Source organism: Pundamilia nyererei, unplaced genomic scaffold (assembly GCF_000239375.1).
Source record: "Pundamilia nyererei isolate P.nyererei 1_Seehausen unplaced genomic scaffold, PunNye1.0 scaffold00135, whole genome shotgun sequence".
NCBI classification, from domain to species: Eukaryota; Metazoa; Chordata; class Actinopteri; order Cichliformes; family Cichlidae; genus Pundamilia; species Pundamilia nyererei.
In genome coordinates this window covers 179953-204780 of record NW_005187536.1, presented here as the reverse complement: position 1 = coordinate 204780, position 24828 = coordinate 179953, and the positions used below count along the sequence as shown (strand labels likewise).

General features: G+C 43.9%; 1 protein-coding gene across 1 annotated transcript in view; it reads right to left on the bottom strand.

The window, feature by feature from the left end:
• Nucleotides 1–9382: 9382 nt before the first annotated feature.
• The window catches only part of epb41l5 (erythrocyte membrane protein band 4.1 like 5), a 33224-nt gene continuing 17778 nt past the window's right edge, over nucleotides 9383–24828 (bottom strand). Inside the window, exons 10-24 of the mRNA XM_005743730.2 lie at nucleotides 24585–24754; nucleotides 23827–23933; nucleotides 22943–22961; nucleotides 22144–22189; nucleotides 21831–21949; nucleotides 15709–15860; nucleotides 15247–15344; nucleotides 14962–15096; nucleotides 14673–14740; nucleotides 13917–13991; nucleotides 13202–13283; nucleotides 12187–12267; nucleotides 12010–12072; nucleotides 11654–11802; nucleotides 9383–10071 (exon numbers count right to left, since the gene is read on the bottom strand). Coding sequence (XP_005743787.2) covers nucleotides 10002–10071; nucleotides 11654–11802; nucleotides 12010–12072; nucleotides 12187–12267; nucleotides 13202–13283; nucleotides 13917–13991; nucleotides 14673–14740; nucleotides 14962–15096; nucleotides 15247–15344; nucleotides 15709–15860; nucleotides 21831–21949; nucleotides 22144–22189; nucleotides 22943–22961; nucleotides 23827–23933; nucleotides 24585–24754 — 1434 coding nt within the window. The 3' untranslated portion in view covers nucleotides 9383–10001. The remainder of the gene's footprint in view (nucleotides 10072–11653; nucleotides 11803–12009; nucleotides 12073–12186; nucleotides 12268–13201; nucleotides 13284–13916; nucleotides 13992–14672; nucleotides 14741–14961; nucleotides 15097–15246; nucleotides 15345–15708; nucleotides 15861–21830; nucleotides 21950–22143; nucleotides 22190–22942; nucleotides 22962–23826; nucleotides 23934–24584; nucleotides 24755–24828) is intronic.

Here is a 24828-nt window from a genome sequence, read left to right as displayed (position 1 = left end):
GGATGATTGGCAGCACCCGTCTGGGCATTGTTGATAACACACAGGAGGGTGACTGCCACAGATGAGCTCTGTCAAGCTGTCTGCCCGTCAGCCACACACACAGACACACACACACACACACCTACAACTCAATTTCTTTCTTTCACAATGACTCTTGTTTGTGTTTAACACACAGAATTCGTCTCTGCTCTCAAGCACACACTTGCCGTATAGGCCCAATATCCCCTCTATCCTCCCTCTGCGCGCACACACACACACACAACCTGTCACAGCCCTGCCCATGGCCAGCCACTGAACCTGCTATACTGATAACAGCAGCCCTCTCCTCTGCAGGGGGAGGCTGTCTCATTCATATGCATCTTCTGATGTGTCGGGGAATCTCTGTCACTGTGTTTGTCACCGTGGATTGTTTCAAAAGACCGGGCTGACATTTGGAGAGAGAGATTTCACTACAGAGGTTCAGAGCTGCTGAGGGAAGCAGTGCTTGAGCTCAGCTGTGGACTCTGAGCCGCACTCACACGTGCACACGTGAACATTTCCAGGATTTACTCAGTAGAACTGAATGTCCAACACAGTCACATGGAGCATCAGCTGTTCTCTGACATGCACACACCTGCTTAGTATGAAGCTCGGATAATATCAGATTGCATCGTTGTGCATGCAGCACATCTAACTGCCTGACTCAGACTGTTTCGTGCATGTGAGAAAGAGCAAATGTGGAAAATAACCTGAAATAGAAATTTCCCAACATATGGTGGGAAAATGACTCGCTGTAACGTCTCTTTACATAAAAACTGAACACAGTCCTCGGTGGTTAGCTGCGTTATTGCAGCGCTGGCTGGTCCTGGAGACAACCATGGACTGCATAGAAGATGGGCGACGCCATCATCCGTAGTTTAGGATGAAATCCTGGTATTGCGGCTGCCTCATGTTTGTTTTTCAGGATCAGACAGAAGCCACGCCCCTAACTCCATCATCCAAGCAGATGAGTTATAAAGAAACCCCCCAGACTTGACTTGCTTTTGGAACCGGCCCCAAGTGATCATTGAGTGAACTGCAGTTTTCAGCTTTACCTTCTGTTTTCAGAACGCTGCCCGGTTACAGCCTGGGCCAGAACAAGACCCTCCTGTGTGGAGCTTGAAGATTTTCCATGTGCCTGCAAGAGTTTCCTCTGGGACTTCTACTTTCCCCCACCGTCAGACACTCGCAGGGTTAATTCTCCCGTCACTCTGCCCTTGTGGCTTACAACTAGAGCTGGTCCCTGGGTGCTTCACCGTGGTTGCTCACTGCTCCTAATGTCTCAGATGGATTAAAAGCAGAGAATGAGTTTCTTTAGAGGAAAACAAAGAGTATCTTTAAGCAGAACAGCATTGTTCTGGAGGGTCTCACTATTACACTCAGCAGGGTTATTATTATTATGCCCAACCTTTGTCCCTAATCAGGCTTTAACAAACACAATATAGACTTAAAAAAAGTTTTCTTTCTAAAGAATAAAAAAAAACTACAATAAATCACTTTAACACATTGATTATCTGGTTACAGTGCAGTGAGTTCTTACATCAGGTCCATCAGCAGGAGGCTGCGTCCCACCAAGTCTGATCAGGAACAACAATAAAGACCCGAGTTTTACTAAAATGATGCTGTTATTGGCATCTACCACCACACCAAATTTGAAACTGGTGACAATGGACTGCTAACAGACAAACAGAACCGATTACAAACTGCTAATAATAATAATTAGAAACAATAATACATAGTTAGTTATATATGTTCAAGACACAGGCTGGCTTTAAGACAGCATGTGACAAGGGGCCACTCGGCTCAAAGTTCACGGTGGTCAGACGAGCAGGCGGTACAGCGAGAGTCACAGAGGAGGAAGATCTCAGAGCGGTGATGTGCAGAAGGTCAGAGAGAGGTGGAGGTGTGACATTATGGACTCCTCCAGCCAGGATATGACTAAGGCACAGAGTCTGTGTCAGGTTTGAGCTCGTGGACTCGGGAATCAGACTCAACAAGCCGACAGCAGTTTTACAGCATTTATTAAAAAGTAGGCACGAGTTAGCGGAGAGCAGGGAGGTGCCTCGAGAGAGCGATCTATCAGCAGGAACACAACCTGAGGCACTGAAAGGGAAGAGAGATGGAGTTCAAAATTCAACAGGATCCTGCAAAACGTATGCTCAGTTTCAGCTGCCTCAGTCTTTCTGTCTCTCGTACAGCTGCTGGAGGGGTAAACGGCGGGCAGGTCGGTGAGTGGCGGTGAAGAGCGGGCAGGCAGGCAACTGCATTATTGATAATTAATTTCCTGTGAAGGGGATGATATCAGCTGGCAGTGTTTGCAAAATTACTGAGGAAAACAGGGACTTCAAACAGGGAAATGGGAAGCAGGCGGGAACAAGCAGACAAAAAGCACCATGAACAGGGATCAAAGAGGGACTGATTCCCACCATATTAGCCTGAACAATCTGGAAGGAACGGCAGCAGCATCCAGCCTTTAGATACTATGAACTTACCGAACCAACACAGAGCAGGTGCGAGAACGGCAGCCCAAACAGGAAGAGACATTCCCACAGGAAAGACGGGAAAAAACCACTGGAATAGTCGTCAGACGTCTTTAAACACCTCACTGTACATCAATAAACTCAGGAGAGGTCATCACATGTCGGCTTTATGGAGGAAAGAGTTCATACGTCATTCTCGACTTACCCCGTTCACAAAGTTGGGTGTCTGTGCCGCTCACCTGGCTGCCCGACAGCGTGACAATAACACCCCATCGGCCTTCTCTTACAGCTGAGGGGTAAAACGTGGACATTTAGGAAGAACGAGTGCACCGCGGTGTAGCAGAAACCTGAAACGATCCAAGCGCACAGACACGACACACGGTGCGTGTCTACAAACACACACTGATATCCAGCCTGCTGGACTCGAGCAGACAACACAATACTCAACACATGACAGATAAATAATAAGCTTTTCCTAAAGAGAGACAAACTGCTGACATGAATATTGCCAATTAAAATGACTGTCCGTGTGTGTGTCCTTTCTTGTGTGAATAATGAGGCTTTTTACTGACTCTGGCACATCACTATCTCACCTGGCACACACACACACACACACACACACACACTTGCTGGCACAATGCAGCCCTCTAGGGATCAATTACTGCTCACTCACGTCTTTTTCATTTCAGAGCTTTAACTATGAATACCTTTCTACACTGACCAGACATGTACAAACTCTGTGACACACACACACACACCAAGGATGTAAACCTGTTCCGATATCGGAGATGTGTAAGCTTATTATCAAAACGCTCCGACACAGGAATCCGTCTCCTGCAAACACGCTTGCCAGAAAAAACAAAACACGGGTCTTTATTGTTTTGATGGACTGAGTCTCGTTTGTGTCTGTGTAACAGAGACACTCTGGCTTTTCCCTGTCGTGGAGATTAACTGTTGAATTTCCCCGACATCTGGATGCCAATCAAACATGTACGCAAACACACACAGTCAAAAGCAGCACTATCTTTAGTTCTCCCTTTCTCCACCCGTCCAGATGCTCCACCATTTGCTCATCTTTGCGGCGGGGTTTTTTCCCCCGCCAAGGTCAGTTTATTCTGCAGAAACAGGAAACTTCATCAGGATCTGACAATCACAAGAAAGAACGCCACGCCGACAGATGTGGGGCCAGGAATAGAGGACATTTCATCAGCATCTGGATTGCACCAAGCAAATGAAAGTATGTTTTAATTTGCAAAACAAATAAAGCCTGTGAGGTGCAGGTCTGATTAGAAACATTTGATTTTACATCTCTGAAAAACATCCTTTTTCCCTCAAACTCTATGGACACGACTCAGGTTTGCTTGGAGAGGAAGTTTAAATGAAGTGGTGGAGAGCTGCCACTCCATCCATGAATCCATAAACTTTTTCCTGTTTCTCTTTGAGCCGCACCATTGAAAACACTCTGTTGTGAAATCTTACCTGGATCTTACTGTGGCATGTAACAGACAGCAGAAACATTGCTACGGACCTTGCACAACCACCCATCGATGGCTGAGCTGCTGGCCTCCCTGTCTCGTGACACAAGACGTTGCAAAAACTTTTATGGATTAGCTTGAAAGAAGATGGCAAAAAGCCCGAAGGTGTTGTCCAGCCTCCAATCTCCCCGTTTAATCAATCGATAGTTACAATCCATGAGGCTCTGTTTGAGAACTTGTGTTGCCAGAGGTCCTGAGTCTGTGCCCTGACGGGTCAGAGGCATGAGGAGGATCTGCACAATATCAGGCAGGGGGCTCATCAGCATGTGCAGATGAGGACAGAGTTATTAGCCCCCCTGTGAAAATTCAATTTCAAATTTCATAAAAAGTATTTCCCAAGTGTCGTTAAACAGAGTCGGAATTTTTGTTACAGCTTTCCCCCAAATCCTGGTTTTATTTTGGATGCTTACATAATTTTACTTTACACACAGAAACAAAATTATTTCACAAAAACTTCAGGGCTCAAAATTATTAGTCGACTGCTGTTAACAGCTGCAGTCGACTGCTGTAGTTTCCAACACGTCTCGCATGCGTCTCCTGAGGAATCCCGGCTCAGACTTCTTCGGAGAATCTCGCGCTCCACCAGATTTGATGGTTTCCAGCACGGACCTTGGTCTTCAGTTCACTTCAGATTTTGAGTGGGATTCTAGTCAGGACGTTACCGACTCTGTAGCAGGAGAGTCGGTCAGCTTCACTTTGGTTTCTTGAGGTCGTTCTTCACGTATGTTTTGGGTCGACTGATTTTTCTGTTGCCTGCTTGAGGTTCGGTGGGTTTGGTGGGTTTGGGCTGTATGCCTCGCCCTTCTTTCTCCAAACATACGCATCATTTCTGTGGCCAAAGAGCTCTGGTTTCATGTCATCTGCTTCCAGTCTGCATCATCTTTCTCCAGGTTGTCCTCAGCATGCTACAGGCTGGCTTGAAGGTGTCTCTTCTGCAGAAGTGGAGTTTTTCTTGGTCTGCAGCCTCGTAGTCCAGTCTGTGCAGCGTTCTAGTGTTGGGCTTCTTTGAGTGATTGGCAGTTGTTGGGGTCCAGGTTTCTTTCCAGTTTTTGAAATCTTTTGCTCCGACCTGTGCCAGGCTTGTTTTGCACTGTGTCACTGATGAGTCTTCTCACTCCAGTTCTTGACACTTGGAAACTCTTGTGATAACTTGCACATCCAATCTCCTGCTTTGTGAGCATCAACAGTTCTTCTTCTCAAGTCTTTTTAAAAACATTTTTAACAAAGGAACAATAGCTTAAGACAAAGGCTTACAAAATACCAGGACAGGCTGTAAATGACAGGAGAGACAGTTGGTTAATGAGATGCAGTCAAAAGAAAAGGAAAAGTGACAAACATTATCCTGATATACGTGTTAATCTGCGCACATACAAACACAAACATAATTCTTTTGTGTACAAATAAAAATAATATGAAATGTTGAAAATCTCGTCCTCTGTGAAAATTTTGACAAATACAGTTTCATAAATTTGTCCAACATTGGTTTACAAGTGTCTGAGAAATACCCGTGATGGCGAGTTTCTCTTGGTTTTCATTTCTTTCGGTGCGTCAGCCACTGCCAACGTTTTTGTCGCCATGACTCGTGATGCTCGATCTAAAACTCATATTTCTTTGACATGAGTCAGATATTCGTGTCAAGCTTAAGATTTGAACAGATGTTGTTGCTCCGTCTTCAAACGGTCATCAGAAAACTAAAATATATAAAAATCCAAAGTAGCTTCCACAAAGTGTTGATATTAAAAGAAAAAAGTGACAGGTCACATTTTGGAGCCTCTTTCTGTCACAAATCACTTCCTCTTTCTAGCACCTCTTCTTGTGGAAGTGAAGAACAAATAACTTACTATAACAAACACCTGACATTTTACTTTTTTGGTTCTTTTTTGTGAAGAACTATGCAGTTATGTCCTCTAAACCTGGCTCTAACATCCTTATCAGACCAAAACCTAAACTCTAAACAAGGCTGAGTTTCTAAATGCATTTGGTATTCACCCAACAGTTCTGATAGCCGGCCTCAAAGACCATTAAAATTTAAGAGAAGCCATGTAATGTCTGCTTGGTGACATCAGGGCACGGGCTGTTAGCCAAATCTGCATGAATCAACCCAGAGCTTTGAGCATGCTTAAGCAATCATGACCTGGCATAAGGTCCGTGTACGTAATCAATTATTCATTTGGAAGGTGTGGAAAGTCGGCCCATCTGCTGAGGGGAGCAGTCCTGGCTGAGTTATTGAGCTGTAGGCCGCTCTGTCTCTTCATAATGATCCAACTATGTGTTGCTCTGCAGCCAGACCAGTCACCAATGTAAACCAATATGGCTATTCGCAAATATCAGCAGCTCTGCTTTCATTTTAACACTCGCTGAAGACTTTTCATTTTTATTTTACTTTGCATTAAATGTTTGGCTAAAGCCACCGAGCACAGCTCCAGAATAAGCATGCTGCAGCTTGTTTATCGTGCCTTGAAGGATGTTGATGTTTTGTTTCTGATAATGAAGCAACTGGAGAGATGATGCACCACTTCATCAAAAAGGGACGACTTCTACTTCTAGGGGGGGAAAGGAGCTCACTCCTGATACAAGCACACTGTCACAAATGACTCCTGTGTTCCTCATACAGACATCACTCATATGAAATCTGATTAACAGCAAATCAAACACTAATCTTGAACACAGATGTGATTTATAGACATGGCAGAGTATACCCAGGGGGCGAGATCCACTGGAATCCCAGTTTCAGTCTCTGATCACTCTGTTCAGATTCTTTAAATATTTTTATTACTACACATCAGATGGAATTATAACTCCATGTGTTGATTAAAAACCACCGAGTTCCCTGGATCTTCGTTGGAGCTACACTGCGCCCTAGAGTAGTAAAGAGCAGTCAACAGGTCCACCCTCTGCTACTACTGGACCTACTGGCCTGTGTTAAGACTGAAAGAGGATAAAAAAGGAGAAAACATCGACTTTTAAAGACAAAGTAAGCCCTCAGCAGAAAAGGCAGAGACTCATCAGACCAGGCTGTCAAGACTCGACCTCTTTGGCATACCTTGATCGTAATGAGTGCTTATTAGAAACTAAACTATAGCGATGGTTGTGTTGAAAAATGCCAAGAGATCCACAGTTTCTGAAAAACTCAGACCAGCCACCACCACGCCTCGTCCAAATTCAGCTTTCCTCCTTATTCTGATGCTCGGTTTGGCGTTCAGCAGGTCTTCCTGGTCATGTCTACATGCTGACATGCATCGAGAGCCTGCCCTGCAATTGGCCTATTTGATATTTGCATGAATAGGTAGATGAACAGGTACAAGTTATTTCATTTAAAGTATACTAAATAAAGGCTTCAGTGTTATAAGCTAAAGTCGGTGCTTTGCGTGCCATGGCTGTCATTTCAGATAGACCGTGTTGGCTGAAATAGATCATTATGTGCCAGGATGCAGTCTTTTTTCTTTTGCCTTGTTCACGCTCAGAGACGAGGACTCAAATGCAGGCTCAGCTCTTTCATGACTTCATGAGTTTGATATTTGCAGTTCTGCATGAAGCCATCTGTGAAGTGATGGAAGGTGGAGCTCTGCTCAACGCTGGACTGCATCGAGAGTAACAACGGTACTCGTCTGCCATCTAGTGGTAGAAAACATGGACTACATCACTGACGGCGCTGTTGCAGCTCTGGTTATGAAACTGAGCGCTTCATTCACCTACGTCAACTTTGCCATTTGACTAGTGGACTTTATTAAATAGTTATTGTGACCGTCGGTACAAACGTAATTCCCCTGTAATAACATGCAATTTCAATGTATTTGAAATTTCAGCGCAATTATATTTTACTACAAATACTTAAAGGTAGGTACACTAGAATACGAGGGTAGGGAGTCGGGTTTTTACAGGAAACAAAAAGAATACATACGTTCACGTGAATTATAATTAATATGTAAGTAATTTTAAGTGGTACACAGCAAAATCTCCAGTGTTAAATTAACACTGGAGAGTGTCTATATGTTTAAAAGTAACCTAGTCAGTTTTGAAGATTAACAAAGACTAACACTGAGCAGTGCTGATAACTCAAAATGTTAGAAAACCAGCACTGCTCAGTGTTAGTCTTTGTTAATCTTTAAAATTTAACTCTCAACAGTGTTGTATTTAACACTCAGGTGTGCACTGGGCTCAAAATCCCAAACAAACAGTGTCCCACATTCTTGATTTTTAGTTCTTATGATGACTTATTACTCCTGAAACTTTGGAGGTTTTAGCTCTTTAAACAGTAAACTTACAGGAGGATCTTGGCTCATCAACGTTAAAGCGAAAGTAACGAGTTTGGAAAATGTAATGTGCAGGAATTAGATATTTGTTTAAACATGCAGGGAGTAAAAGTAAAAAGTAGGAAAAGAATTACATAATAAGTGTATTTCAAAAGGAACGTGTGATGTGATTATTACACTCACCGCTGTTTTAAAATGAATGAGAGACAACGACTCCTACTGTGGCAAAACTTTACTGAATCATGATCAGGTGTTCCAGAAAAATACGAGTTTATATAAAAACGAGACTTCACAGTCTGATCTGTAATACTTCCTCTGTAATTAGAAAACACCTCAAGTCTCCTCAGAGTAGTAACTATACTGCCAGGGTAGTCTTAAAAAATATACGTCTACTTCATATCAACAGCAGCTGAAGCAGTTACAGTGAAAACGTTAAACCTGTATGCTACAACATGTAATATCTGAACAATTACACTGAGCTGAGGCGTAAACGCTGCTAAGACGACATCGAAGAACAGCCGGCTTCCCTTGTTGAAGACATAATGAGAAGTACTACAGAGCCACAACCTGAGTGAGTGGCCAGACGTGGTGATTACAGTAACAGTGAGATACTACAACTCTACCATTCGAGGGTCAAAGTAAGATATTTAATAACTCCCACGGTGCCGACGTAGGCCTCACCTCGCTCTCATACAAAACCAGCTTTCAGGATATTTCACAGGTTAAACGATTCCAGCAAAGGTGACGTACGAGTGGCATCTCCAGCATTTTCCCATCGGACACGTAGAGCACATTCATGTACATAAGGCAAAGTAACAGCTACGACATGTTGGAGAGTCCAATCCAGTCAGATACCCGGACACATCTCCCACCACGCAGTCCAGCGATCACAGGAGCTAAAAGTTTAATGATGAGTGAGCAGGAACGAGAGTGGGGTAAGAGTGTGGATTCGAATTTACATTATAAGATGTGATCGGAATCAAAACAGGAAGTCCTCATGATGGTGGGGGGGGGGCATTTAAAAGCATCGACAGCTACAAAGAGCAGGAACAGGATCATAAAATAAAAAAATCAGCTGAAAAACTAAAAACATCATCATCTAATGTGGGAAAAAATAAAAATCAGCTGAAGGTCCAGTGTTTGAAGGTAATCCAGTGACGTTTCCAGATCCAGTGGCTACATCATGTAGCGTTAGCGGGTTTAAACGCGCTGCACTGCGTGATCTCTTATATTCGAACACTTCAAGCTTATATCTCGTGCGTGCATCATCCAGTGTCGTTCAGCAGCTTCCCAGAGGAAAGCTCAGAGATCCAGCGGTTTGCACTGCCGGTGCTTAAACTCAGAACCAGGGCGAGAGCTTCCACCAGAGTCTCAAAGCAGGCAGAGATGCTGCCGACAGCGCTTTGGGTGACTGGATGGACTCGGTAATGGCAGGTTACTAACGTGGTGCACAAAATAAGGTTTTCTTAATGCTGAGGCTAAAATGTTTGTATACACCATCTTACAAAGACTAAGCTCGACGCCATGAGATCATAAAAAAAAAAGTACTTCATATTGCTGATCTGTGTAGCTACGGTTGTGGTCGTGGCGGTTTGCAAGCTGCCTCTTCTTTTGCGTTTTCAGACTCGGCCGGCCTGCGTGCGGGTGGGTGCGCGGGTGAAGCGGGAAACCAGGCGGGAAGATGAAGAGCATGATGGCGGCCGCTCGTTTCTTCATCAGAGCTCAGTGGTCAAGAGACCTCTGGGTTTGGCTCCATCCTCTGAGGCTGGCGGCTGAGCCACAGTGCTGTGGACGAAGGAGTGGAAGAGACGGTCAAATTACTGCCTCAGAAAAGAAAAAACGTTTGTGTGCAGGAACCAGTTTTAAGAGTCGTAAGTTTGAAAAAAAATTGCTAAATTGCGAACACGCTGCAGTCTGACAACCTGCGACAACTTAATAATAGCTTTGTAATTTTACCTCGTTCGATCAACAGTAAAATAAAATGTTATGCACTGAATTTACATTGTTGTGTGTCCAAAATGGCCGAGAAGTTAAGGTCACATGGTTAGCAGTCAGGCTTCTATAAACCGTCCATATCTCACACTTACGACCTCGTAGGAGCTTCGAAACACTGGAGAAATAAAGTGACATTGAAAGCCCAGATTTGATGGTAAATGGCCTGTATTTATAGCGCTTTACTCGTCCCTAAGGGCCCCAAAGCGCTTTACATATCCAGTCATCCACCCATCCACACACTGGTGATGGCAGCTACATTGTAGCCACAGCCACCCTGGGGCGCACTGACAGAGGCGAGGCTGCCGGACACTGGCGCCACCGGGCCCTCTGACCACCACCAGTAGGCAACGGGTGACGTGTCTTGCCCAAGGACACAACGACGAGACTGTCGGAGCCGGGGCTCGAACCTGTATGTATAAACCTATGATTCAGAAATGACTTACTGTATGGAAAACAAAATGCAAGGCTCCAATACATATATTTAAGCTACTGTACACACAAAACAAAAGAAAGAAAATAAAAATCACTCGTCCTTTTATTTGTATGGAAAAAAACGTCTTTTTTCTTCTTCGTTTCCAGAATTGAAGTCAGAATTCTGACTTTTTCTCAGAATTCTGCAACAGGATTTTCGGTGGCACTAATCCTCTTCCGTATATTTGCCTTCTGTGGGTTTTTTGGGTTTTTCTGACTGCAGCTTTTATTTTTCAATAAATTTCTCATTCGACCTGCATGAAAACGCTAAAACGTCCACCTGTGTTTTTATAGTCTGACAAAGTGAAACCAGCTCCATCGCTATTTACAGGTGACAAAGCACAAATGTGATCTTGAGCTCAGTTTGGTGATCGCTGTGTGAGTTTAAAAATCGATGTAAGGAAAACATAAAAGAACCAGACACACCGTCACATTACGAGGTTAAAGAGTCGTATCCTTCAGACTCTTCTAATCACAACTTTTGAAGAACTGAGGCGTGAATGAGACGTCTGCTTGAACTCAGAGATCCTCACAGAAAGTTTGATTTGTGATGTTCTGACTTGCTGTCACTGAAACACCTGCTTTCAGCTCAAGCATGTGTTCAAGTTCTGCTGTTCAGTATTGTTTTTCATTTCTGATTGTTTAATACTGATTCATTCACAAACAAAATCATAAAAAACTAAGAAAAAGCTGTGCAGAAAGGACCTGAAAACAACTGTAATTTGCTTTGCTGTCTCTTCCTCCACAAACAAAATGCTCTTAACGATTCCTGTTAAACTCTCAGGGATGTTCTCTTCTGAAACTTCAGGCTCAGTGAAGTGAGGAGGAGACGTTTCGTGCTCTTCAGTGACGGCTGCGATGTAAAAAACAAACTTTGGGTTCAAAATGCAAACACTTTTACCTGGTGGAGAGGGTGGAGACGGCGTTACGTGTGTGAGTGAGGTGAGGGAGGGCTGAGGTGAGGGATGCTCCCCCATCTGAAGGGAGAAGAGGGTTGACCTTAGGCGGGGGGTCAAGGTCGAGCAGGCCGTTAGTAAAGGCGCCGGGAGGCTGCGTGAGAAGGGGGTGAGGGAGAAGGTTGGAGGTCAGTGTCTACAGCGCCTCTACATTAGCCAAACTGCACAGCGACTATGGAAGTGCAGAGAAGTCCAAAGCCTCGTGGTTAAAACAGCTTCTAAAACATTTTAACATCTCACAGCCAAACCTGGAAAAAACATAAACAGGTGAACTTTTAAAAAATGAGGCTGATCAACTCACAGCGGCTGTGGGGACGATCCAGCGCGGTGTGATGAGAGGTTTGGTCGGCTGCACCGGTGGGAGCTACAACAACGTCAGAAGAATGTTAGCATCCATGCTAAAGGTCTACTTTAACCCACACACATGCAGTTGGAGTTTCACTGCAGATTATTCAGGACACAGTGCAGTAATTCTTACCACAGGAGTTGGATCAGTGAAGTCAATAAGGTTGTCAGAAAGTGGGGCGGCGCTTTGCAGGTCGACCTCCTCTGCTTTAACCTGCAGCGTGATGCAAACACTCTTTATTGGCACACGCGGGCACTAAAGAAACCGTCTACTTCCTGTGTTAGTCACACGCAAACACCGGGCTGCGTAGGCACAGATTAAAGGGTAAATAAACTCTACTCACGCAAAGTGTTTTATTCACACATTCACAGTCAGATGAATGCATCTCAGAACAACTCGCTTCAGTTTCTTGCTCAAGGATACTTTGTAATCAGACTGGAGCAGTCCGGGATCAAGTGGACGACCTGCTATTGTTACCAATTACATCACACTGAAGACTGAACCTACTTTCACAGAGTAATCAATATGCACTCTCAACCCACCTCACCTGCTTGTTAATGAAAATATCTAATGAGCCAATCAGATGGCAGCAACTTTATGCATTTGGGCATGTAGATGAGAAAGACGACCTGCTGAGGTTCAAAATGAGCATCGGGAGGTGATGTAAGTGACTCTGAACGTAGCTGAAATTTTTCCCACACAACCATTTGCAGAGTTTATGCAGAAGAGCGTCTGAACACAGCAGATTAAAGCCTGAAGCAGAATGGGGTGCCATGCTAGTCAGCTAAGAACAGCAAACTCATGCTACATATGCTAAATGTAGCTTGCCTGGTCTGGCAGGTTTCCATTTATGATATTTAGATGGTAGGGTCAGAATTTGGTGCATCCAACACGTTCAGGCTGTTGGTTGTGTGATGGTGGTGGTGGGGGCTCAGTATGCTGACCGCGTCCATTCCCACATGACCACAGCGTGTCAGCAGGACAACGCACTACACCACAAAAGTTTCAGACTGACTTCATGAACCTGATGACGAGTTCACTGAACTCAAATCCCGCAGTCTGATACTAGCAAGCTGTGCCTAAAGAAGTGGCTGGTGAGTGTAAAGCACAACAGTAGTCATTACCTGTGAGCGTGCAGTCACGTTACCTTTGGTGCCGGGGCTTCACTGGTCGACTCGGAGGACTTTTTGGGAACAGAAGCTTTTAAATCTTCAGCCAATCTCTCAGCGCTGAAAACAGGAGAAGAAATGGTATCACACAAGCATGTGACCGCGTACTTTTAACAACTTTTAACACTGTGAGTCACCAAAACCAGCAAAGACAGTTTCGCCACTTTTAAACTCAAATTTTAAGAGCACAAACTCACACAGCGCAGCTAACTGTGCGTCTGCTTTTATGTGTCACTCTCTGCAGAGACGGCAGCAGTATCCAGGCAGAACTCAAGTCATGTGATTTAACACACCCGGGCCGACACACAGACACACACATGCACGAATGCATTACTCAAACACACCAGCAGATGTCAGCAAAGACTATAAGGGCTTTAATCTGCCCCATTAATGTTTCACTGCCTGTTTGGCTGATGCAGGACTTTACATGCATCTCTGTTAACATTATTTTAAACCATTTGATCTAAATGTGCAACATGTTTCGTGTTAAGCTTACTGTAACACATTCTTGAAAACAAATCACCTTTTGCTAACTATGAAAAATCAAACTCTTTACCTTAACTTCAATCAACCTACAAAGCCAGGACACTTTGTCACTGGTCTTTGTCAAGGCCTTAACTATAACGTGTGAGAGATCTGATGCAACGAAGTACAAACCACAGTAATGTTTTGTTTTTCTAAACAAAGGCTCACCTGGCGCCTGCAGATGAGACCAGGGAGGATGGTGGCTTCAGCAGGTCCCAGGTGTCCTGGACGTCAGGGCGGCTGCTAACACAAAGAGACGAGTTACTGCACCTTCAACCTGGCAGAGAGACACACATAACGCTTATTCCTGCATAAAACATTCACTGTGGTTACCACAGAAAGACAGGAGGTCAAACTTCTCCGACTACATGAGTAAACAAATTACTTTAAACAGGTTTCATTATCATGAGTTTCAGTAGAAATGCTTTTAGAACAACATGCAAACGGGAAACATTTGCTAAAACCGTCAACAACAGAATCTGCCAAATCCAACGTTGTTTATTCTCCAGCGTGAGTCGCTCGCTGCTTCGGTTACGAGCCGTCGTGGACTCGTTTGTCATTCTGTGGAGCGCTGCCGAGCTGCGGCTGACGTAACGTTGTGAGCTATGCTAATAATCCTTATAAATATTCAAGAGGTTAATCAGCTCGAGCAGCAGCGAGCGCTGTGATTGGCTGGGATGAAGCACTGACAGTTGGCATGACTCAGTAAGATGAAGGAACGAAGGCCGAGTTTCAAGACAATGAGGCGCGGTGACAGTGTGCCCTGTGCCGATAGCACGGTGCGCTCTGAAGAGCTGCTTAATGCAAAGATCCTAAAGGGTTAAATAACAGTCTGAGTGGAAACGTGATTCTATTTTCTTTGATTCTGAAGCTGAACATAAGAAGTTATCATATTCCTGAAAGTGCAGGTGAGTGAAAACGTACCTGGCAGAAGCCTCCTGCAGGTTACAGTTTTTATCTCCAAGCATCACAGCGTGTTCCTCCAAAGCCCCCTGCACACAGCAAACAGGCGTTTATGAGGAGAGGGCTCACACACACGAATCAAAACGTCACTTTAGCTGTTTTGACTTAAATGTGTTTAAAAACAAAAGGCTACAAAATACTGAAGGCTTAGCTAAAGACCGCTCAGCTGATGAGGCTTTCACTCTGATGGATAAGCAGAATCAGAGTACATCGGAGGGCCCTCTTTTTCACCGCCCGGTCTGTTGCGCACCTTGAGCGCGGCCGCCTCGGCTTGAGCCTTCAGGATGTTACTCTTCAGATCCTCCGGGGTGCGCAGCGGAGTCACGCATGGACTGCTGCCCGCACTGTTCAGCCCGCACTTCTCTGTGAGCTTCACCACATCGTCCTGTTGGGTCAGATGTCACAGAGGCTTCATCACGCTGTGCCGCACATGTGTTTGTTTATGCTGAACTGCCAGTGAACTACACAGAAGTGCTGCTGGTCTCCATCAAAGCAAGCAGAGTCTGATTTTAGAGGAAATAACACAAACACTCGCCTGGTTGTTCATGGCCACGTTGACGTTCATGTTATTTCTCGGCGCAGCGAGAAGCGGACTGCTCTCCAACTCCAGCTGCTTCAGACGAGCTGCTGCTTCTGAGCCGCCGCACATGAACACAGAAAGACAAACAGAGTTATCTTCGCTTTATTTATATAGTTAGCAAGTGATCGTCTCGTCTCAGGACACTGATGTCTATTAACAGTCAGCTCTGGGTCTTTTTCATAACGGCGTTGGCTGAGTGTAACTACTGCTGGCATTAACAGAAAAATATAAGTGAATCAACGGTCAGTAAGGTCGCACCAGGCGGCAGCCGTCACGGTGAAAAATGAGGCTATAGAGTCAAAAACTGCAGTTATGTCAGTCTCTTAAAACAGACATTTATTGTTTTACAGCAGTTTTCTTTAAAGCCTGGCTTCTAAGGAGAGTTTTTAAATATTGGCCAGTTCGCTGCAGCCTTACCAGCGAGACTCAGCGCATCTTCTGCAGGGACGCTAGCACCGGCATAGGCAGCGGCTTGTACGGGCTCCTCGATAGCTGTGACCGCAGGGACAACAGGAGCTCTGAGGACATCGTCGACGCACGTCTCCATTAGGTCAGCAACCACTGGCAAACTAGAGACATACAAGAAGAGAAAGCATGGCAGATTCAGCCTGAGTTGTGGATGGAAGGGTTAATGATAAATACATTCAAAGAGAAAACCGAGAATAGAGGCTGTTTTATGGGTTTTTAACACAAACTGGAAGAAAAGGATTGTGATTCATACAGCTTACCTCGACAACGTATGTACGGACTCTGCAGTGATGACAGAACTGATCCACGCTGATACAGCAGAAGGTGTTTAAGAGCAACACACCAACATCCAATAATATGTCAAATAATTATTACTAAAACCAAAAGAAAAGCATAAAGTACTTGTACTTGTAATCCATAGTCATTAACCGTTAGCATCATCACCAACGTTAACTTACAGGGTCACGTTGCCGACATGTGATAAAACGATTGTATTTTACAACATAAGTATGAAACCACGTTTGAGTCCACGCAAAAATGTCTCCGGAGGTAAAAACACTGCCCACAAAATAACTTGAGCAGGAAATAATGCGGTGTAATATTCTCAGAATTAGAGGTGCTTGAAGCAGAACATTTGACACACGGATCTTAGCAGAAGCTCTTCCAGCAGCTCGGTAATTACCTCATATTTCTGTAGCCTGAAGACACAGCGAAACATAACAAATGTTGTATATTACAACATACTGCCTGGAGAGTACAGGGGTTAAAGAACAACACACAAAAAGATGTGAAGAAAAGTGCGATTCTTTGTACGTGGGCTCAAAAATCCAATAAATATGTTAAAAGATCCACCGTGAGGAGAATCGAGCCGTCGCGTGGGGAATAAGACACGAAGGCAAGTATGACAGATGCATGTACCACCGAGGAGACGCACACCGACTGGAACTGAAACCAGCAACCGGTTACTCCCTAGTCTTTATTCAGTGCTCCACAACAGAAGCAGCGTTTTTAAATATCTGTTTGCACACGTTTATCCGATACAAGATCACTGAAAAATCCTACATCGTAATCCAGTAACCCGGTACGACTCACATATATCGACATAATTATACAATCACCAGGATTTGACTGAATATTACAGCTGACAAACGTAAAAGTATCAAACTGGGCCGAAGACTTACGATGAGCATCTTTTTGGGTGATGATATAAGTTGATTTGTTCCAAACCGAAAACAAACTTTATCACATTACAGACAATAAAATGTTATTTTCACTATATTCTAAAGCAAAGGTGAGAACGTAAATGTACGACTTACTTCCAATGTGTATTTATTAGCTTTTTTAATTGGCTTAAAACAATTGAACATAGAATGACAAAGTTGTGACCGTGTTAAATAAAATATTTCTAACAAACATCCAAAGTTGGAGCCTTTTCTGATTTCATCATTTGAAAATAAGACTGATCTGAAATACAACTAACTTTATTTAAAACTATCCTGCTTTGATTTAAAATCGAACAGTTTCTAAAGACAAACGCTTTGGTCATGTTGTAAACAATTAACTACGTAATATTACATATTTATCTTCATTTGGTTGAGATGTGCAATAAACAGTGTAATTACCATGTAAGATCAGTGCATTTGAGTTATTTACGCGATTATTCAGCATTTAACTGTGGCATGCTCGCAGGTAGACGTTACTGTACTGCAGCACGTTTCAATGCATTATTCTAGCTCGATCTCTTGCTAGAAGTTGAATGGGGAGGCAGCATCAGGTTCATTTCAGAAGCTTTCACAGAAGCTCTACATAAAATATGATTAGACAACAATAAAACCTTCAAACAGAATTTAACTAATCCAGACATTATTTGGAAATAGACATGGTGAACCGTTAGCTTCATTTTTCACCTACAGCTAAAACCCTTTCAGACTAATCTGCCTACAGATGAACGACTCCCACCCTCTTATCCAACTCCCTTTTAAACAGAGCAGCAGAAATGCAAGAACAGATTCACTTTAAAAAAAAATCTAATTCATTTCATTTATAAAAATGTTTAACTGAATTTAAACACAGCAGTAGTGTGTGAAATATTACAAACACAGGAAATTGTTTCTGAGACTGAGGGGGGGAAAGGAGCAGAAGAGGACCGGCCTAAATCCCCCAGAACCTCTGTGACCTGCTGTTTCCTCACAGAGTCAAGACTGGAATTGAGTTCATAAAACTGAGCCTGATACCATCTCACCCCTGCCTGCCAGCCTCCCCCCTGAGGTTTGGCATGAAGGTCAGGAGGAGGGAAAAAAAGAGGGGGGAGGAGGACAGAAAGGAGAGGCCAAGGAAGCAGAGGGAAAGGAGCAATGGGAAGTTATCTTTTCAAAACTGTCACTGAGCCAAAGGTCAAGGAGCAGAGGCATGAGGTGCAGAGGTGGGCTGAAGGGAAAGGGGGGGATGTGGGTAGTGTTAGACTTCTGCTGAGGAACGCTTCACTTAATCACAAATCTGTACATTCGCACTAGGCGAGGCGAGTCACTTCACTGCTGAGCCTTTCCCATTCATTAGCGTGCAGACCAGTTCGCGCCGGTACAGCTGGTGAGACGGCGGCCAGCTGGTCGGATCTGTCCCACTCCGTTTGGGGAACCTTGATGAAAAAAAGCGGGGAGGATGGAGGGAAGAGGACACCTGAGGACAACAGGGTGGCAGTGAAAGAGTGACAAAGGGAAGGTGATGAGGTAGTGAAGATACAGGGTGTGTGAGGTGAAGTAAAGAGTGAGACTGGGAGGAAAGCAATTATTGTGCAGAAGAAGAAGATGGTTAAAAGAAAAGAAAGGGAATAAAGAAGGCAGCAGGAGGCTGATAACATGAACGTAGGAGAGTGTGTAATAACTGTGACAAGTTGTGTAAATATGTTACAAATATGTTACCATTTATTCAGTGACAAAAGCAGCTGCTCTGATGGGCATAAATCATTCTGGATAAACGAGTAAGACGCGGGTTTGCGTGACGAGCTCTGCGGTGTCAGGAGTATGCCATCCAGCTTACAGCAACACGTCTGCCAGCGTGCACTGAAGTGTGGTGTGACATGTGCTGTCACATAAACACTTAAGTGAAGTGACTGGATGTCTCTGGGGCATCGGTGACCCGGCTTTGCACCTCTAGGGGCTGATGTTTGATAGCTCATGTCAAATCCATGTTCATACTGTTTATATATTCCTGAGCAGAAGCTTTTATCCACGACGGGTCTCCTGGGAGTTTGAGTCCAAACTGGGACTGACTTGATGGTACGGGATGATAAGTGGGTGAACTTCCAATGACTTTAGGTTTTGCGTGCAGTGTTTAGCAACAGATTTGATTTGTATTTTTCATTTTATGTTTTTTTAAATTGTTACATTGTTTCCAAAGAGACTGAGCTGAGACCGACCCACTAACACTTACGATAACGTTCAGAGAAGTAAAACAGCTTACAGGACTGAATAAGGGTCAGGGAGGCGGCAACCTTTAAAGACACATGGCAGTATGGGACACTGATGATGTCACCGTGGGCTCATTAACGCCTTTTTTTAAAAGTTTGTAGAAATTTCAGTCGTTATTTTTAAATGAGTATTTCTCACATTTTAATTTCACTTTGTTTTTTTGCTGTTACGCTCGCCTGAAATACTCCCCAATGTTTCCACTCTCACCAAAACACCAAGGCTTTTGTAATCTGCTGCCACTGATGATTAGTCTTATTTTATATACATGTCACAGAGATGATCACAGCGTATGTATGCATGTTAATGAATCTGGATGACACCATATAAACTGCCCAAGATATCAAAACTGTCGGCATCTATACAGCATTTGGGGATTTTTATAACACTCGAATCCTTACAAATAATATGTGTTATGTGTTTTTATGCTGAACGTCGATGTTATGTGTGCGTTGTTGTTCTGAATAAAGTTGGTTTTAGAAGTTCTGCCTGTTATATATAATCTAGACTATAATGTCTGTATCACAGTTTAAAATCAACTTATTTCTCTGTTGACTGTTCATGTTATCAGGCGGGTTAATGGGGGGTGGGGTGGGGTCCATGCAAAAACCCAAAACCCCGTTGATTTCAAAGCGAGAGAGAAAGCAGAGCTGGAGAGGAGAAAGGAAAGAGCACGGGGGATTAGTCGAAAGCATTAGTGATGTAACAATGTCACTGTCAAAGCATCCTCCTCGTGTCCACTCGGTCGGTTATAAACAGACTGAGGTCATCTCGGTTTAAGATCTTGTGCTGATGAAACATTTTTAATGAAGTCCCTGAAGGCTCGACAGCATCGCCTCAAGAACACAGCATCGCCGGCCCGTACGTGTCGCTGAAACAACATCAGACGTAAACGTAATCTTTCCTAAAAGCTCTAAAACTACTGGAGGCAGTCGGTGCTCTACCTCAGCCCCTCAGTACAGGGGCTTACGGTATCACAATCCTACGTCGCCTCATTCTCGAGTTATCACATTCACAAACTTGGGCGTCCACGCCGCCCGGCCAGTGGGTGACGCCAATACCCGATCAGCCTTTTATGGCTGAGGGGTAAAAACAGGAATGCTGAGATTTTTATGAAAAATCGAGTGAATGAATAAATGATTTCATAAACTCATTTCAGGTATTTGCAGTCTGCAGACTGAGGCCATGTAAATGCTTTGGCCTGATTTAAGATTGTCTTATGTCAATTTAAAGGACAATTAGGTTTTTTCCTACTGGGCATCATTTACCACAATGGTAAACTAATTGGTGAACTGCTCTGAATCTCTTTAGCTGAGGGTACAAATGACTCATTGAGCCACATTCACAGGACGTGAGCCAGGATTATTGTTTAAGTCTAAAAACAAAAATGAGCCAGTGCACCACAGACGTGACAGGAAGCTGAGCAGAAATGGTTTCAGCCTGAGCTGCAAATCCAAATGAACGCGTGAATGTTTCTGACCCGAACGCGAGTCAGAAACATTCACGTTTATGCTGGGAAATCCTCGTATAAAAGCCGAGGTCTCTTCTGGGGATACGATATGATATATCTGACAGATCATCTGTAAATAAACACCGATTCACGCACAGCTGTGGTTCTGATACTTTCCTTAAAGTTTTCCAGTATGAGGTTGGTGGTTCACAGGATGCTCAGAATGACATCAGAAGAAAAAAAAGCAAGGATACCTACACACTACAAAGCACCAACAGTATCAAAGAGAATAGATCCAAAGCTGAAATCACATCGCCGATTCCCGCACAGCAGCCAAATCACAACACCATTCCCAGCACCGATTTGCTGCATTCCATGCTGATCAAAAGGGAACAAACAGCAAAAGGCGGCGAATTGCTGTCTGTTCGGTGCAAGAAAACCCATTTCCAAAGCCGCAGTCTCAAAGCCGATAGTGCACAGCGAATGATTGGTTAAAGCGAGAGCATGTTCAGTCTGACTGTACCTACCAGCGTGCTGCCAGACAATTATCCTCAGTACATAATCATACTGGAACACACAAGGAAACACGGGAGGTTTATAACAAAGCTGGATGCTTACATACATTCATGCAAATGCACATTTGTGTTCAGTCACACACACACACGCACAAAATAAATCCATAAATAACAGATCAAATCACAGAAAAAAGCCTGAAATTATTTACACATCACTCAGAGGCTGAATGACGGGATTAAAAAATACAGTAGAAAGATAAAAACTGAATATCCACGTCCTGCCCACTCCGGGGTCGTTCCATACTCGCGGTCTCACATGAAAAAACTATTCTCACACAGAGGGACTCGCAGCACGATGAGGCCAGTATCATGGCCTGTTTTTTATCCAATCAACAATCAGGAAACAGTTAAAACATTTAAAAGGAATCGGGTGGCCTTATTTTTAACCCAAATCTTTTTGCTGTGTGTCTTCCTGCATCTTTCTTTCATACAGCAATGAGCAGCTGTAAGTCGTCTGCGACATTCAAAAATAAGGAATCAACTTTAAAATCCTGATTCACTTTCCTAAAATGCTCGTCAGGGAGAAAGACGAGCTCAAAAAATTAAAGATCTAGAGGAGTCTTTAAATGTGCAGGCACCAACCTTCTTTTTTCTCCCCCAGGACTCCTGGGCAGAGCCTCGCTCTCAATCGGTCCACAGGCAGAAGCAGCCACCGGGCTGACCACGGGCATGGCTGCCCATGCACTCCTGCTGGGGGTCACCTGGAGGAGCACAGAGCAAACAAGTTAAAGCTACACATCCACAGATATGGCTGAACGGATGATTAAACCTGGGGATATTAAAATGACTTCATTTGTTCTCTCAGTGATAACATCTAAACCTGATGCTGTGTTTCACTGCTCTTCTCTTTCCCCAGATAACAGTGGAGAAATTAAACAGCATTTTTTCTCCTCACCTTTCTGTCTTTGCTGGAATTGACTCCGTTGCCTGAGGAAAGAGCCCTAAGAGAAAGAAAGTGATTTTATTTGAAGAGCAAACAGCTCTGCTCAAGCATTCTTAATACAGGTTATTTGGTTTTACACTGCAAGTAACTGAAATGACAGACAAAACCAAAAACCGCTAAGAACATTTAAGAAATAAGAATAACGTTTTCAAGTCTTGCAAATTTGGGTGAGCGACCATCATTGGTGGCAAAGTGTTCGTGGAGCTTCGAGCCTGCAGGCCAGGACACATGCGGCACATTTTGGAACAATGAAAACATAAAAGTTGTCTTAAATTATGACAAAGTTTTAATTTAACGTCTGCCCTGAGGCAATTTGAAAAGCCTCATACATAATTAAGACAGCAAGTCTTGGACACAGCTTTAAAAAAAGTGCAGTCTAATGAGCTGTAATGTAGTCTCATTTATCATAAATGCTTTGACTCAGCAGCTCAGTTCCCACGACAGCTTAAAGCTACAGCTGACATCACGTCTTAGCCCCGCCCCCACACACACACACACACACAAACAAACACCTGTAACAAAAGGCTCTGTATCGAGATCATAGCTCAACCTGATGATTAACCCGAAAACAGTGAAAATACTCTGATAAATTTATATCATGTGACCCAGTATGGATGTTCAGAACGAAAGCCCCCGTACAATCAATAAATGAGATATAACATTTACATAAATTAATGTGAAAATGGTCACAAAAAAGACAAATAAAGTATCTTAAATGTACAAGAACACATTTACACATCTCTGTACTCACTCTGGTTGGTTGAACGGTCCTGGAAAAGCAAAGAAAACACATTAAGAACTGTGTCCACATGAATAATGCTGTTTGTTTACAGCAGACGTGACTGTTTTTACTCTTGTTCATGCTGAACCAACATTTAGACCCTGAAGTAATTTCTTTGCAGAAGCGTCTTTGAGTTTAATACAAGTAAAGCTACAGTGTAGGCTGCACGAAGGGTCGAGGCTATGTCCAGCATTTACACTGGTGCATGGTGTGCCTGTGTTATAGTTTAGGGAGGGGCTCGTGAGGTTACAGCAGGTTACTTATGTTCTGTAAGATCCCCCTTAAAGGTGAGCTACTCTGTACTCTGGGCAGCTTTTCTTCAAGGACCTCTCCTCCATCGTTCCTCCAGTACGAACCGGTTTTTCCTGACCCTGCAACACAAAGGCCCCCTGGCATGATGCTCATCTTGGAGACTACGTTAGCCTTCACATAGCTAATCCAGGGGGCACTGCTCGGGTGATGAGGAGTGCTCGTAGCTCTGCCTAAGTGGGGCAAGCAGGTCATCGTATGCTTTTTACACACAAGGAGTAGAGGATTTCTAAAGCTCTGTTCATTTGTGTCCCAAGCGTACAGTGTTCCTGACTGCACGGCTCGGCACGCAGTGCACATAGGGGACCTTGTGTGCACAGGTGCAAGCCTTCCCAGCTACTTCAGCTCTTATTCATTCAACTCACAGGTGAAATCCTTTGTGGCCAATCAGTCAGTGTTTTTAATTTTCAGAAGTTAAACTGACAGGAAAAATGTCACAAGAATACTTTCTACTATAAAATATTTTCCCCTGATGTTGTGATGCATGCTTCCATGAATATTTGTTCCCGTGAGTGTTAATGCTGACTGTCACGTTTCAGGCTCACCTCTGCTGTGCATGGTTCTTCTCGAGTAGCGTCTGCTCGGTCTCCTCTCAAATGATGCTGAGCGCCTTGCTTTGCTGGCCTTTGTTGTCTGGTATTCAGTCTTGCCGCTGATCGTGCAAACACAAGAATTTCTTTACAGTTGCAAACACTATTTGTTCCCAACAAACATTTCTTTCTTAACGATGCTCTGTGGCAAAAACAGGCGCAGCAATGGCCCCTGCTGAACCCTGAAAGCATCCAGGCGATAACCTTTCATTAACAACAAACCCCTTCAACCCCCGTGTTAAATCAACATTACTGCAGAGCTTATCCAACTGGGTAATGTTTAAACACACAGTTGGGAAGCAGCTTGCTACTGCAGCATGTTGATACCGAGTGCCTGTCAGTACCACTGCAAGTATCTGTGTGTACACACATGGGCTACTTGGCATGTATAGAGAGTGATTAAGCACTGTTTGTCAATCTGAGATGGTCTTCTTGGCGCACAATGACAAACACACACATCTAATTTGTGACATATTAATCTCGAGCAGTCTGCCACAATCCCCAGTTTACGTTGGAGTCTAACTGCACATGTTTCCCACCACAACCATATTTCTCAGAGCTAAAATCCTATTTTTATCCTGTGATTTCCTTTTTAAAAAAAGCTTGGGAATTATATTTTTTATGATCTGGGATGTAAGGTTACGTAAAACTGACTAAGACCACATACACATAAAGACTCTGAACAACCACAGCCCTGGCTGTGCATCTCTCACCTGTATCTGAAGCGTGAGCCCATGCGTATGAATCCAGAGCGTGCAGAGTTCTTCTCCACAGGTCCTCTCAGCCTAAAGAAAGCGTGGTGCTCCACAGCGCACTTCCAGAGATGCTTACAGGCCTTGGGGTGGTCCATCCTGAAGACAAAGGTGTGCTCCTGCTCTTTACCCTGAGGAGAATCGGGACAGGGTTGGACTCGATTAAAGCAGTTTGACATCATTAGAGCAAATTGTGAACTTCTGC